General features: G+C 36.8%; 2 protein-coding genes across 5 annotated transcripts in view; one reads left to right on the top strand and one right to left on the bottom strand.

Moving 5' to 3' along the window:
* The window catches only part of FNBP1L (formin binding protein 1 like), a 59,993-nt gene extending 45,828 nt beyond the window's left edge, over nt 1-14,165 (top strand). Inside the window, exons 9-16 of one of the 3 annotated variants that reach the window (XM_074152339.1) lie at nt 523-726; nt 2,871-3,029; nt 6,240-6,254; nt 8,220-8,329; nt 8,962-9,094; nt 9,567-9,661; nt 10,146-10,294; nt 10,684-10,862. In XM_074152339.1, the coding sequence (XP_074008440.1) occupies nt 523-726; nt 2,871-3,029; nt 6,240-6,254; nt 8,220-8,329; nt 8,962-9,094; nt 9,567-9,661; nt 10,146-10,294; nt 10,684-10,862 (1,044 nt within the window). Of the gene's footprint in view, nt 1-522; nt 727-2,870; nt 3,030-6,239; nt 6,255-8,219; nt 8,330-8,961; nt 9,095-9,566; nt 9,662-10,145; nt 10,295-10,683; nt 10,910-11,920 lie in introns of those variants that run through there. The other 2 variants (XM_074152341.1, XM_074152340.1) reach the window with 2 other exon arrangements.
* A 463-nt stretch (nt 14,166-14,628) lies between these two features.
* Nucleotides 14,629-15,706, bottom strand: part of BCAR3 (BCAR3 adaptor protein, NSP family member) — a 54,161-nt gene continuing 53,083 nt past the window's right edge. For both annotated transcript variants that reach the window (XM_074152377.1, XM_074152378.1), the window contains exon 11: nt 14,629-15,506. In XM_074152377.1, the coding sequence (XP_074008478.1) occupies nt 15,319-15,506 (188 nt within the window). In that variant the 3' untranslated portion in view covers nt 14,629-15,318. The remainder of the gene's footprint in view (nt 15,507-15,706) is intronic.

The following is a 15,706-nucleotide window of genomic DNA, read 5'->3' as shown; positions in this document are numbered from 1 at the left end:
ATCCTAGAACACCAGCACGGTTGGTATTTTCTCCAGTGTCTAGCATTAAATTATGTAAAGGGTGTTCAATTAAAAAAGTATTATTCTGTGTCCTGTTTGATTGCAGCTCCTGACACTTCTTTCTTAGTCCTTTTAATATGGGCTCTTCCCTACTATATCTTACTACACCTAGTTTCTTAGCGTTGTCTTCCGTGCTAGTGTTGAAGGATTAGAAGGGGGGGTGGTTGGGCCCTAAAGCGTGTCCTGTATTAAATTTGTGTTAAGCCTTGGGGAGCATTTGCTGGATTCTGAGGAGCAGGGTATGCTTTGATTCAAACTGGTGGTAACAACGCCGAGAAAAAAGAACATATGTTATCTTAACTCGATCTATCCAAACCCATGCATTCTGAGCGCTCTCTCACTTTCCCATCTGTGTATCTCTGCAATTAAAGGGAAAATTTATGTCTCTGTGTTTTTTCGCTCTCCACTTCCTGATGGGTTTGCCTGTTTTGCTTTTTAAACTCCTGAATGTCTTACATTTAGGACTCTCAACTAGTGATAGACTGCTTCAAATCCGGTTTTGAACCTCCTGGAGATTTTCCATTTGAAGATTACAGTCAGAATATTTACAGAACCATCTCTGATGGAACCATCAGTACACCAAAGCAGGAAGGAATGAGAATTGATTCAAAAACTACAGTGGGCAAGGCTAAAGGAAAGCTGTGGCTATTTGGAAAGAAGCCAAAGGTAACAATTAAGAAATTACTATTTGGAAAATGCAAATATGAAGATACAGAGTGCGTGGAAGCAGCAATTTATTTATCTTAAAATAACCTTCCCCTTGCCTGCCACTGCCTTTTAAAATATGTGTAAGGAGATCTGAAGGTGTGAGTAGGGCTGGATACTTACCATATTAACAATCAAGTTCTCACTGGGGGAAGTTTTCCATTTTTTCTTCTAGTGATTTGTGTCTGGGAATGTTTTTAATAGTTATTTGATAAAGTAGCTTCCCATTTCTGTAACATTTCTAAGTTTCTCTAAAGACTTACTTTCTGCAATTGCATAGAAAAGGTATCAATTGTAAATGTAAAAATAACGGGAGGGGAGTATGTTTTGGAATCGGGCACACTTCAGATCTCTCTTTTATACTACAAAAAGAAACTCCCTTCTAAATGTCCTTTCTTGTATTATTATATGAGTTTCAATTAACACTTTTTGTGCAAGATGCCTTCATGGATCAAGATTATCAATACATGCATTAGCTATATAAATGAATAATGAAGCATATACATATTTAAATTTTACGCTACATCTTTATTTATTATTAGAGCATATCAGTGAATCATTTTAATGATTCCCACAAATTTCTATGAAGTTATTTTAATGCTCCAAGTCAGTTTCTGCCATTTATTACGGGAGACTATTCTCAGAGCTTGTTAGTGGTAGGATTTATTTTCCACTTGATAGCATTTCAAGAAAGCAGATCTTTACAGAAAGAAAGGATATAGCTGATTCTTTATTCCTTCCCCAGTATATTATGTAACTGCAGCTGTGTGTTAAAATGAAAACTGATTGTTTACTTTTCATGTAGTATAATTAATGATTGATAATAGTTTAAATGCATTAATGCATTAGCATATTTATTGCATTTGGCTGCAGAGGTGGGTGAGATTCAGCCTGTTCTGAAATTAGATCTTGATTACCAGTTTGACAGGACATCTTTCTGAGAATTTTGGAGCGGGAAGCTATGAAAATCTGCATTGGTTTTCAGTCTGGACCTTGGCATTTCCTGTAGTTATAAGAAATTCCTTACGACAGCTGAAGAAAGCTGACAGGACCCTTCCCTACTCTTTCTTCTCCCCAGTTCGTTCACTTTGATTGTAGCAGTCAGAGCTGTTCCTTGTATGGAATCACAGATACGCATATGTGTGTATGTACTACATGCATCTCTCCTTTAAAGACCTGAAGGAAATAGAAGATTATGTCCCTTTCTTTTCACCTGTTTTTGGAGAGGATAGAGGGGTGGTCTACCAAACAGCAGCTGGAAGCAAAATACTCATCAGGAAATACATATTTAATTCCAAATACTGTTTACAAGTTTTAAAATATATTCTTAAATTAGCTAATATAAAAATATGCTGATTTATTGTAGCTAGGGTACTCATGGTAGCCTTTGGGCCTTCATTTAGCTGAAACTGTGTCTGGTCTTGACTTCGAGATATGCATTTACCTATTTCCGATGTTGTCAAAGACATAAAATTGGAAAGGGAATGAGTTGTGCAGCAGAGGAAATAGTACAGAAAAATCAATCTGGGGAAGAAGCAGCAGAGGTGTGAGAGAAGCAATTTGAAAAAGGAGGAGGAAGAAAGTGGAGGAAATTCTCGTGATGATAGTGATTAAGAATTCCACATAGCCATCGTGTCAGTCCAGCTTGACTACAGAGATCGAGTATACTTTTTGTTTTAGTCATTCTCCGTAGATGTACCTAATATTTCTGTTTTAGCTTACCTGGTAGGGTACATCAACAGGTAGGAGGAAACAGTGAGCGGGAATGCACAAGCTTCCAGAACGGCTGTAAATAAAGCTGGGAAAAGCAGAACTTCCTGTTTTAAAAAAAGACAGGCAACTTCAGGATCCTGTTAGGATCTTGTGGAAGTGTTGAGTCTAAAGCTTTTTTGAATATTCCTTCATTCTCTGCACCAGCCTGTAACTCCAAAGATTAATTAATGACAGATCTTTAAAAACCAATACAGTTAGAGTGTAAATATGTCTGGAACTTTACAAGCTGTTTCTGTGTTGGATGGAAATTTTATTTTTGTAAGACAGAATTTTCGTTTTAAAATCACTTTGAACATTTGGCTTATTTATTGCTTTCTTTATTTCCACATTAGCCACAATCCCCACCCCTAACCCCTACTAGTTTATACACATCCAGTACTCCTAATGGGTCCCAGTATCCCATATTCTCCATTGAACCAGTGCATTATTGCATGAGTGACATAAAAACAGGGAAGCCCAGAATTCCTTCTTTCAGAAGCCTCAAAAGAGGGGTAAGTTTGATAACGAGTTGAAATGCATGATGGACTATGAACAGTGTGTTTGTGATGTGGCTTTTCTAATGCTCTTCACCCTCATTATAAGGCTTGCTGTGTTAAAAGTAACACTTCAGCTATAAGGTCACTGTTAGGATACTTTGTTTCATATTATACAGAAGTTACCAACGGGTTAAAAATAAAATAGAAATACTCTTTATTGCATCCAAATACTTGTGCCTAAAAGAAAGGTGTTATAAAGAGGGTGCTCAGCATGTGTTTGATACCTTTCTTCATCCTTGTTCACATTCACAAATGTTTTCCTATCATCATGTAACATTTTTGCAGTAATTTATCATTGGGTTTATAGTCACCAGAAAAAAACATCTGACAGATCAGATGTCTTATTTGCTTTTAATTGAAATAATACTAGTTGGTTATGAGACACTGAACTAAAAAGGGAGACATTTCATTTCTTTTGTACATCAAATGCTATATAGAGCATATGGTACTCAGATTTGGAAATACAGATTTTTTTTTTTGAAACATTACGATTTTAATGCATTTTCTGATTAATCAATCGTTCTTGTTTGTCCAAGGTTTTTTTGGGTAGAATTATTGAAAAATTACTACCAAATGCCACCTTTTGAGATTTATCAATTCGTTTACTAATTTATAGTGGCATAGTCTGCAAATAGAACTTGTTTGGAAGACAATATAACGGAATGTTCAGTAGTTTCCCAGCAACATTTATAGTACTAGTGATAAATGTACTGGCGCTTTCCTGTTACGTCAGTGAAGCGTGGGCTGCCCAGTTTATGTACATTTTTTGGTATTTATTGATCCAAATGATGACATAATTGGATGGATTTGATTATATATAATTCTGATACTTGGAATCAATATTGACTTGCTGTCTCAGGAGCATCAAGAATGGTTGACTACTGTTGACATAATATGGAGATCAAAGTACAATAATGTTATATTGTGGTATTTAGAGGCTCCCTTGCTGTCATTCTGAAATATAATGAGTTATACTTAAAACTTATTTTCTTTGTTTTTAAATCATGTTGTGGCATCTTATTTCAGGCCCCCAGATATCATGGAAACTACCCTTTCTACCACCACTGTTTTTTAGAAAATTCTTGTGGTTCTCTAAGTGTTTCTGGAGGACAGTTTCTCCTCCCCCTTCTGAGTCACTTATATCATAATTTGTTCTTGTCATGAAGATAATGTTCCTTCTGAATGCTCACTGATGAACTAACTGGACTAGAAAGTTGTTGAAATGGCACAGGTCCTGATTACACCCCCTTTTTCTTGATCACTAAATGCATTGACTCCTGGCTCATAAATCAACACCTTGTAATATCAGTAGTTTCAGAACCTCTTACTTGAACCAAGATATTATCTCCAAACAACTATAGAATGCTAATGAAAAACGAAACCTTTTAAAAAAATTTTTTCCCCTCTAATTCTTGGACTTCATTGTTCATGTTGTAAAAGTGAATGAATTTAATATAGAATAGTATTCCGTAGAATTAGCAAGGATCGCTAGTATCCTGCAAATCTGGATTAGCTCAAATATTCTACAATATCAAACAGTTAATCTCTGTAAATCTTCAGGATGAGCATGTAATTTTTATATATTTTTAAATTCCTTACAAGCATTTTAACAAATACCACTATCATGTATTGAGTGCCTTTTCATCTTAAATGTATGCTGTAATTCTAACAGATTTTTTAAATCTCACTGATCAGTCTTATTTTTATAATATGTCATGATTCAATGCTCAATAATTGCTAGTACACAATGCGGTTTTCTACAGTTTTGTCCCTGGAAAATGGTGTCTAAGCGGTATTGACATGCAGAACAACCAAATGGTATTTAATTCACTTCTGCTTCTACCAGACAGTAAGCGCACTGGTTATTTTGTTCAAGGTGCCCCGTACAAGGTTTCGCGCAAGGCACTGGAGGTGACAAAGCCAGACTGCCCTCGTCTTGTGCTCATGCATTAGATCTCCCTGTCGTGATGTAGAGCGAAAGCAGCAAACAGCTGTAGAATAGGTTATTGAAAAAAGGCTTTTAAGCGTAAGCAAGTGTAACTTGCTTTTCCAGTATTGCTATTACATGCTGCTTATTACCCTTTGAAATCTTAACGTTTCCAGATAGTGCTAGTGGTTATGAGAGGTCTTTGCTCGATGCCACTTAATACATAAATAGATGCATCACCAAGTGATATGTCAACCTTAGTTGTATTTTCTTGGAAGACTCTTTCTGAGGGGAAAAAGTTTATTCTATAGCCATTTCACATCTTGGGACTTTGTTGATATTTCTACCAAAGTGTCGTTTGTGAAAGTGCTTTACTTCCCTCATTGCTGGAAATTCTAATTTTGTGTGTGTGCCCCAATCAACAGCCTTAACAATTGCTGAGGTTCATAAATGATGTCGGAGATAGATCTTCTAAGTTGCTTGGTGTTTCTCTGGAAAGGGTTATCCAAAGTCACTGAAAGCGTGGTAGATCTTCATAGTGCTGTGAATGTTAAACCCAAGATACCAAGATACCACACCTGGCATCCCATGTTTTATTTGCTTCCTCTAAGGCTAAACTCTTTATTCTTTAAATGTCTTTATTTTTATCTGGACTAAAGCGTTTCTAGGATAGCAGCAACAACCCAAATGCTGTTTTCAGAAAGTAAAATTAGTAGCTTCTAAACTTGAAAAAGATCTTTGTTTATGGTAGTTCTACTGTGATCATAAAGTAAAAATGTTGTAAAAATTATGTTTGTAAAATTGATGGTAGTGGATTGTTAGCTGTGATTAACAAATTATTTGCATATGGCTGACCAGTCCTTCATCATCATCGAATTCTGCTATTTCGTGCAATGTTGGCTGTGTGTTTGTTTCTTCTCCTACAATAGAAGTTCTTTTCCATATTGTTCAAAACACTAAAATTCAAAAGTAGTATAATGAAGTTGTGTATTAGAATTTCGTAAGTTAAACTACCCATTATCACCTAGTAATTTTTAAAATCAGTAATTCTTAAAGCAGGAGTGCATTTCTGATTATTGTGTTTTGCTTTTCTTGTGCTTGTAGTAAAATGTATTCTTTTATAAATTAAAATTAAGTAATACTTGAAAGATACATTTTTAGGCATTAATCATTTTCGTAACTGGTCGTTGCATGTGAATAATTTCCCGTTTCTTTCTGTTTTCAAATGAACTGTGCAGTGGTCGGTGAAGATGGTAAGCCCGTGTGCTGATCTGTCTGCTGTACTTCTGCTAAGATAGCATGAAAGTAATCTTTTGAGAGTGTTTCCATATCATAACTGCTTTAAGTCAGGTGCTGAAACACATCTTCAGATTTTCCACTCATATACACAGTCTTCTTAATCATCCATGCTTACTGTAAGATAATTAGACTTGTGATCTGGCTGCAACTAAATCTGTGATTTTGGAATTTTGGGGTTGACCAGTATTCACAAGTTGTTCATGATGGGAAATACTTGGTGCTTTCTCCTTGTCCGGAAAATTGTTAAAGCAGCATAAAATAGCTATATGAAAAAATTATAAAACTGTGTAAAGGAGAAATATTGAATACTGCAAAATCCACTTTGAATGTAATGAAAAATTGCAGGGGAGATGGTCCTTCATGCTGAGGAATATTAGAAAGCTGTCATATTAAATGAAAACCACACCGTAATCCATATTGTTGTTTTGCAGAGTAAATCAGTGAAAATTCATAAAAAGACCTTTGTTCTTCTTATTGCTGTAGGATACTCTGGTTTCAACTGACCCCTGTAAGGAAGAGTGATACAGAGAATGTGATTGTCTTTTTGTTTCTTTGTAGTGTGTAAAAAGCCCCTGAAAGGATTTTAATTAACTTTTTCTGCCAGAAAGAAACACTTATGCCTTATTTTTGAAACATCGTATCTGGATTTCCCTCCTCTTATGGTGTCTTGTATTCCCTTCTTAAAAAGCAGTGAGATTATGATTTTATAAGTGCAAAAGAACCAAGGAGTTGAGGGGCAAGGAGATCTTAAGAAGGGGGTATCAGAAACTTGGCACCTGGGCCTAAGGCCACTTGAGTCAAAATCTGGACAGTCAAGTTTCTGCCAGGTTTCTTCTCGCCAAAAGAAATGCTGCCAGTTCAGTTGGCCTCCAGGGAGGGTTACTGGAATGGCAAGTGGGTTTCTTGTACTAAAACCAACTTAGGTAACTAGGACACAAATGATGTAACTTAACTTTCTGTTAGTAAGACATGGACCATATTTCCTTCTGAACGCTCTCGGTGTCTGTCACCCTGAGGTGGATTTTTACAACCAACTCAAAAGATGCATAAAAATCTCTTCCCTGCTTTTCACACCCAAGTTCTTCCATCCCGCTTATATTCTTGGCACAAGTTTGCAATCAAACCTTGCAGGTTTAGGCTCGTAACAATAGGTGGTCTTAAGTTTTTTTATTTAAAAAAAAAAAAAAAAAAAAGAAAAAGTTTGGGAAATAGGAGGTTTTTCCCCTCCCTGAGACATTATTTCTATAGTGAAAAAGGTGACTGGGAATATTTGAGCAAGTTTTGATTCAGATTAACAAATTGAAGTCAAAATTTTGATGTTATAAAAGCCTTTTCTGTGTTCTAGGAACTAGTTTCACTTGAAGTAAAATGCATCAGAACTTTGTAAGTTTTAATATGTTTTTTTAGCCAGATTGCTGAACTTCCAGAAGAGAACTATAATAATACTTTGGAATCAAGATCCAAAATATAGTATTTTTCTTTTGATAGCATCCAAATTGCCATAGAAAACTCACTCCAGACTCGATTATATACATATTATTATCATATACACATCTTAGATTTTTGCTTTGACTGAAATTACTTTGTAGTAATTAATTCTGTCCTTTCTGTATCTACTTTAAGTGCAGTGGATGTACTAGGAGGTACATGGCTCAGCTTTTCAGAAAAATAACTAAGTCTACAAACTTTGAATTACATCTGCGAGCCAACTGTTACAGAAAGAACCTTGAATGAATGACTACGATCTGGCAGCAAGAACGTGCATTTATTCTGTTGTGGTCTTCTATAGAGCTGTGTGTCAAGTAGAGTTTTTTAAAGGTCCATCCTGCTTCCAGTGAACGCTGTCCGTGTGTGGGTTTGTCAGTTCAAGCTGCCCAGATCCGTGTGTGTTACTTGCTTCACAGTATTTCTGCTTGCAGGGCCCTGCACTAGAAGACTTCAGCCATCTCCCTCCGGAGCAAAGACGCAAGAAACTGCAACAGAGAATCGATGAACTCAACAGAGAACTCCAGAAGGAAACAGACCAAAAGTGAGTGCGTTTTTTGGAGTTTTGTCATAGTTCTCTCTCTGTTTCTTTTGAAGTCCTCTACCTAAGCCAACAGTTCTCAGAACCTAGGGGAGAATATCCTAGTGTCCAGGGTATTACAGAGCATTTTTTAGTGCGTGGTTTATTGTACGTAGGGTCTGTTAGCATTGCTTCCTTCTGATTTACTGTAATGCACACTTGGATCCTAACATTGCGTAGGAAACATTGGATCTTAAAGCATGCACTAAAAAAAAATAAAAATCAACGTGTAGGTCTGGTCTGTTGAGAGAAAGAGCTGCAACTTACTGCATTAAGAAAATAACGTTATTAACATTTAGGAAAAATGTGTATAACAAACAATATGGGAAATGGTATCGAGACGGGGGAGAGAGGGGTCGACAGCTGCAGCCCGTGTGTGCTTGTGCACGACACAAGAAAGGGAGGCGAAGTGCTAAGATCACAGAATGGGCCAAGGGTTTAGGCGTGGGGTGGGGAGCAGTAGTTCCTCATGTCTGTGTTCATATCTCATCGTGGGTCAGAATCTCATACACATAAAAACTATTTTAGCTTTAATGAATCAATACTGATGTAAGGAGTTTTTTTATAATTATTTGTCGGGTTTTGTATGTTTTTAGAGATGCCCTTATCAAGATGAAGGATGTTTATGAAAAAAATCCCCAGATGGGTGATCCAGGCAGTTTGCAACCAAAATTAACTGAGACTATGAGCAACATGGACCGTCTTCGGATGGAAATACACAAGAATGAGGTTAGACTCTAAAACAATTCCTTGGAAAATAGAAATGAGTGGTAAAATTGTAGTTTGCATTATGAATTATAAATATAGCACCCAGAAAAACTACTTGATTTAAGAAAGTGCTCCTGATACAGTTTTTTTGCGGGGTGCCATATTTTCAAGTACGTTCGTCAGGCTAGAACGAGGATTACATTATTAAAGATGTAAACTGTTTAGAAGAATTTCTTATTTATCACTTATTCTGAAATTCATATGTGAGTAAAGATTATTTTTTTTCCGTAAAACTAGTCTGGAGTATAGGCTAAGTATGAGGGGTAGCTTCTGGCTTCAAGTGAAGTAATTACAAGACTTCGCGTGTGAATGCAGTCTGTGTGGCTGTCTGCTGACAAGTAAACTGTTTGCAATTAAATGCCTTTGTTAAATGGTATTTGCTGGTTTAGAATCAAGTTTTCTTTGACACCAATATTTTTCTTTTTTCCCCAAGGCGTGGCTCTCTGAGGTTGAAGGTAAAGTAGCAGCCAGAAGCGACAGGCGGCACAGCAGTGATATCAACCACCTTGTAACACAGGGCAGAGAGAGGTCACTGTTCTGTCTCTATTGCTTTTATATCTTACGCTAGAATTGGTATATCTCTTTGATAGTTAATAGTAGGGGGTGGTTATTACTTAGTTATTCTCTGAAAGTTTATGTCCTTCTAAAGGAAAATCTTACTTGTTCTGAATTCTAGAGATCACTTCATGTCATTATGGTAACGTAAAAAAATAGTGACTCTAATGGAAACACGCGCTCATTAAATAGCAGTGCCTTTTAAAGCTCTCTTACTCCACTGCGTAAGGGTCACGAGGTTTCCATGTTCTGTAGAGACAGGTATGTCAAATTTATGTTTGTTTTTGTAGCAGAATTCAGTCCAAGCCTTTGTTAGATTGGTATTTTCAGAAAATCGCTTCCAGCAATAAATACAGAAACTGCTCACGGGCATTCCCAGAGCGATATCCATGGTCTGCCCTGAGTTTTAGAGCTACGAACTCTTCAGAGTCCTCACGCTCCAATCATTGTGTTACAGCCCTGAAGGGAGTTACACGGATGATGCAAATCAGGAAGTTCGAGGCCCACCACAGCAACATGCACATCCAAACGAGTTTGATGATGAGTTTGAAGATGATGATCCATTACCAGCTATAGGACATTGCAAGGCAATATATCCGTTTGATGGTAAGGTTAACAACATGCACTGTGATTCCTTGACTATAAGACATTGGATTATTTGTTGTAGAGAAGACAAGTAAAATGATTTAAAGTAAATTAACTGTATGAGCAACTAGTTGCTTATAAGATCAGTGGAAATATTTTATAAATCACTTCACTTCATGAGCAGTACTTTTGTGCTGTTTTAAGATAAATATTAGCACAGCTATTGGCAAATATTCAGCTTTAACAAATTGGATGAGGCTTTTGTCTATAAGCCTGTTTGACCATATGTTTTCTTGCACAGATTTTTGGTTCTTCCTGTTTATATATAATCTGGAAACTATGCCCTGGGAAAAAGATGACTTGAAATTCTGTTTCAACGCTGAGACTTCTTTGCCTCTTGTTTTTCCCAGGTCATAATGAAGGCACTCTAGCAATGAAAGAAGGGGAAATTTTGTACATTATTGAGGAGGACAAAGGAGATGGGTGGACAAGAGCTCGAAGACATAATGGAGAGGAAGGCTATGTGCCAACATCATATATAGATGTAACGCTAGAGAAAAACAGCAAAGGTGCAGTAACCTATATCTAACAGTAAACTGGCAGCTTTCAATTGCACATTCCCCAGGGAAAATAGTGGAAAAATAGTAAGTTACACAGGTTAATGGAAAGCATTAGAATATCAGAAGTCAGCAATGGTCTGTTGTTTGCAATGTGAGTTTACTATGTTTTTTTTCAGAGATGACCACATTAAATTACGCATTTTACACTGGTCTGTAATGGGACCAATGTCTTCTGCTTTGTTTAACTGATCTAGTGTTCCTGCTTTACAAAGCACTAAATCCAATTCAGCTATTAAACTGAAAAAGACCAGGGTTCCTGCTTGTTCTATAGAATACTTTCATTTTTAGAGAACGGAAAAATTACTTGGTTTTAAAGATCTCTTAAGATTTACTGTTCCCACTTTTATGACGAACTATATGCTTAAAACAGAGGGTTTTTCCTCTAATAACTAACTGAACTCAGTTACTGAAAACTATTTATTTCCTTCCTTAGCAAATACTTGGCAGCTTTCACTTCTTAAACAGGAAAGTGTTTTTTGATTCTGAAAGCTCAACAAAAACACTCAGGAAAAAAACATTATGATTGAGAAGGACAGAAAGTCCACTGACCTGCCTCTCTCCTTCCTTTTCAGTACTTGTAATGTAGAATGTTGTGTATTGGACACAACTTCATTGTTTTAACTCTAGATACCTTGAACAAACAAAAAAAGAGACGACATGTAATGCTTGATGAGTTACTGAAACCTCTCTCTGCTCCTGAAAAGGGATTGATTTTATATTCTTAATTTGTGCCTGTAAGCTAAGTCTTTGAATTGCACCATGTTTAGTTTGAAATCAAGGCCTTAAATGTACAGTAATTCCCCTCACTGATACATCACTGAGGATTGGAAACTGCATCGCGCCACTTGGTTCGTAGGGAAGAAAAAAATCTAAAAGCCGTGGCTCATATTTCTAATGAGAGTTTGTGGAATTAAGTACAAGGCTAATGTGTAGCCGCTGAGAAAGGCCTGTTAGAACTGAGCACGCTTCTCTGTCTTCTAAAGGCCTTCAGTAACTTTGTTCTTTTCTTTTTCCTCTTGGACTGCAGGTTCCTGAAGCGGGTTTCTGAGAAAATGGGCGAGATCTTGAAGGAGGTTACATGCAGCTGCTGGGGGGGCGGGGGGTGGGTGGGGTACTAGACTGGGAGGCCCAGGGGGAAAAGGTAGTTGCATGAATGCATGCAGACATACATTTAGTCACTAACATCTTAGCATCTCCATACATAGGTAAAGGATGTATTACAAATTCTTCAATTTGTGCAGGAAAATAGAGTTCCATTACCACAGTAAAAAGGCTACTGTTCCTAAAATTGCTTTATTTTTATTGTCCTAGGTTGTCCCAGATGCACAAACTATATTTTAGTTTGTGCAATTTTTCATTATCTCAATTATGCTCTTTTCCAATTCCTTTCGATCGGCAGTCATTTAGAATCATACCGGTTATCAGTCTGCCTGTGCCACCTCCATGCTCGCCCTTAACCTCCTCCTGCATGCCTAGGACAGTCAGGCATGTCTGCATAACACTTTGACATCATTGCTTCTCTTATTTTGTAACAAATCATTTTGTTTAAATATCTTCAGCACTAGAGTTTCATCCCAGTATCCATGTATGCTGCTATAACTATACCACTGCAACCATCATTACATTCCAGTTTTTGGCATAACTGATAAAAGAGACCGTAATGTATTTGTGTTGATTTGGGGAAATAATACATCTCAGCTCTAGCCTACAATGCAATCAAGAGAAACTCCTAGAACTGTGGTCCATCTTCAGCACTTCAGTAACCTGTTGTGAGCACTGGAAACCCGGAACACCACCAGAGAGATTCACCACTGCAAGCTTAATGACTGTTTTCAGAAGTCAACCACTTGCCATTCAAATGCTGCCTTAAACTCGAGTGCCTAAATCTGTTGTTTGCCAACTCTACCACGTACAGTATCCCACAAAGGGCTTTGCGTCTCAGCTCTTTTCACAGTGCTGCAGCTGCTGAGGTAGCCACGGTAGGTGTTTTCTAGAGCTCTACTTTACTGGATACATGGTGCATCATGAATTTTATGCATTGAAACGTGTATCTTTTCATTTGACTTTAATATTTTTTAAAATATTTTTATGGAAACTGTCTTTTAGTTTTTGACTATGAAGTTCCAATTTTAATTACTGCAGTGCTAGTCCATTTCCAGGTGACACTTCATTGTATGGACCAGTTGAAATTTGAGTGATACTTCGTAATGATCTATGTGCACTTTTACTTGTAAACAATTGAAATTTGGATATGTTTATACGTGTAAATATAGGTGTCTGCAGTGCCCCTATTGCTTATGTTGTCTTGCCTCCCATTTGTGGTTCTATTAATAAGTACATCTTATCTGATTTATTAGGGTGATAAGAATTAGACTAGAGATGTTGGGGGGAGGGATACTTGTATCAAAGCAAGCTTGTCAACCCAGCCACCTGCTGTTTGGGGAAATAATAATCAAAACATCCTGTTTTTCTGGGGTCTGAAGCAATATTTGGATGCAGCAGTGCTGGATTCTTTTTAATTTCAGTGTTATTAGGAACTGTACTACCAGTAAAACTGAATTTGAGTGACTTGTGTAGAGGTTTATTCCTTTTGTTATGTATACCACTATTACACAGCTTGACCTAGTGTATTATGGGGGCTATTAAACTCTAAAGTTTAGATTTTTGGAGCTTGTATACAGGGTTATTTATATAATAATGTGACATTACTCAATACTGACAAAACTACTTAGGTAGTTTTTTGGGTTTGGGGTTTTTGGGGGGTTTGTTGGTTTGGGGTTTTTTTTGTGGTTTTTTTTTTGTGGTTTTTTTTTAAATCTAGTGCTTTTTTATTTTAAAGTTAGAGAAAAGGAGGAAATGTGATCTGTGTATTTTCTGCTAAAGGGCCTGTGGTTTGCCTGGATAACAGCCTTGCAGGTCAGTAATAACACTTCCTGGTAAAGGACTAAATGTTCTTTTCACGCTACTGTTTGTTTTTCTAAAACCAGGATTTGCTTCCTTTGGAGGCAGGTTGCTTTCATGAGGGATAGTGCAACTTGTATGAGGGTTATTAAACATAGGAAAAAAACATTTGTACTTGCACAGCTAGTTATAAATCACTTATTCTAAAATTCTGAACGTGAGTTGTCTTAAAGAATCTTACATTTTCCAGTAATTTTTAATCCATTTTTGTGCACATGTTGATTTCCTAAATGTTAAATGCTTTGTTTAAAAATAGTGTTCTCTGTTGAGAATATTTTCATGGAATAAAAAAATCTTTTCATGGTCTAAGTAATTAGCTTCCCCATTTGTCTTCTGTTAAGACTGACAGGGAGACTTTCAGCATGAGGTCTGTAACCTCTCGTTATGGTGGTAGAACCTCTGCTGCGACTGTAGATGGGGGGAACATATAATACCAGTTTGGTGTTGGTTTTGGCCTTCTCAGATGCTTTCAAATGCTGTAACATCTCACTCCAGAAACAGGCTTACTGTCAACAAACACATGCAGCTCTAACCATAGTTCTTAAATATTTATCCAACTTCTGAGGAGCACCAGCTCCATATGCGACAAAGTGGAATTTGCTGCTGAAGCGCTCTTTATATAAACACCGTGCACCCTGATTTCCTATGGAAAGTGCCAACAGCTTTTGCTTTGCTTTCATCCAACAGCAAAAAAAAAAAAAACTACTTACCAAAGTGATTCACCTCAGTAAATGAAGCAAGTTTAATATATACATACACCCACATTTAGTCATATCTGAAAGCATTTTAATTATCTGGATTGTTTGTTCTTGCCATTTCATCATTCATTCCTGGCAGCGTAGCTGTTGTGCAGGCTCCAGCAAAAGCCAAAGTACTACAGATGCTGTCTTAGAGAAAAAACACATTAGTTTTCCCAACACATACGCAAGTAATTTTCTACTTTCATAGGTGCAGTGATATTTGAGCCTTCTGTTGTGGTCACAGAAAAAGGATAATTTCTGCAATCTGCAAATATGCAAATTATTTTGCATAAAGATACACTTTAATTCAAGATCCTATGTACAGTGTTTTATATTCATTAAAGGAATATTATACAACAAACCTTCTGCGGTGTCACATACTTAAGCTATGATTTTATTTACACTATTTGCTTCATTTTATATTAAGATGCCAATGCCCTTACTCTTAGGCATTATCCAAACATTGCAACTCTGGCGAAATATAGAAAGTTGTAAGACTATCTTACAGGGATGGATAGCCTAACTGCTTAAAGAGATCATTATATGACTTGATGACACAGTAAATAAATAATTTTTAGAAATCAGTAGTTTTAAAACAAGTGTGCATTGTGCAGTTAAAAGTTCTAAACATCTTGTGAAATGCATGAAGTTTGTGCAGTATCAAATTGCCAAAAGAAAGCTAAGGTTATTTCAAGTATATAATTTAAGTAGTGTTTACAGAGTCTTATATACTTAATTGTTCCACCAGCTTCACTGGAGGAGGTTCCAGTTTTCGGGAAAGTGCAGTTAAAATCTGGCTGAATTTCTCGTATCTTTCATTTTGATTAACTTGTGCTCCTTTGCTGCCCCAGAGCAATCTCATTTGAAATTCTGTCTTGAAGATTTCACTCATCTCTTCATCTGGCTGGAAACCTAATAAGTAAAAAGAATCCCACAGTATCACCATCAGGCAAGCTTTTTATTGAGAAAAAGTGGCTTTTAAACTGTATTCCCTCCAAATAAACTTTAGTGTGCTGGGTTACTTTTGCAGAAATGATTTTAACAAGCTAGTGAAATGGTGAAAATCCTTTCCATCTGTGACATTCTAGTAGCTCACAAATGGCTCTAGAGAC

This window comes from Numenius arquata, chromosome 8, assembly GCF_964106895.1.
Source record: "Numenius arquata chromosome 8, bNumArq3.hap1.1, whole genome shotgun sequence".
In the NCBI taxonomy this organism is placed as follows: domain Eukaryota; kingdom Metazoa; phylum Chordata; class Aves; order Charadriiformes; family Scolopacidae; genus Numenius; species Numenius arquata.
Note: the sequence above shows the minus strand (reverse complement) of the source record. Positions and strands in the feature narration are given on the sequence as shown.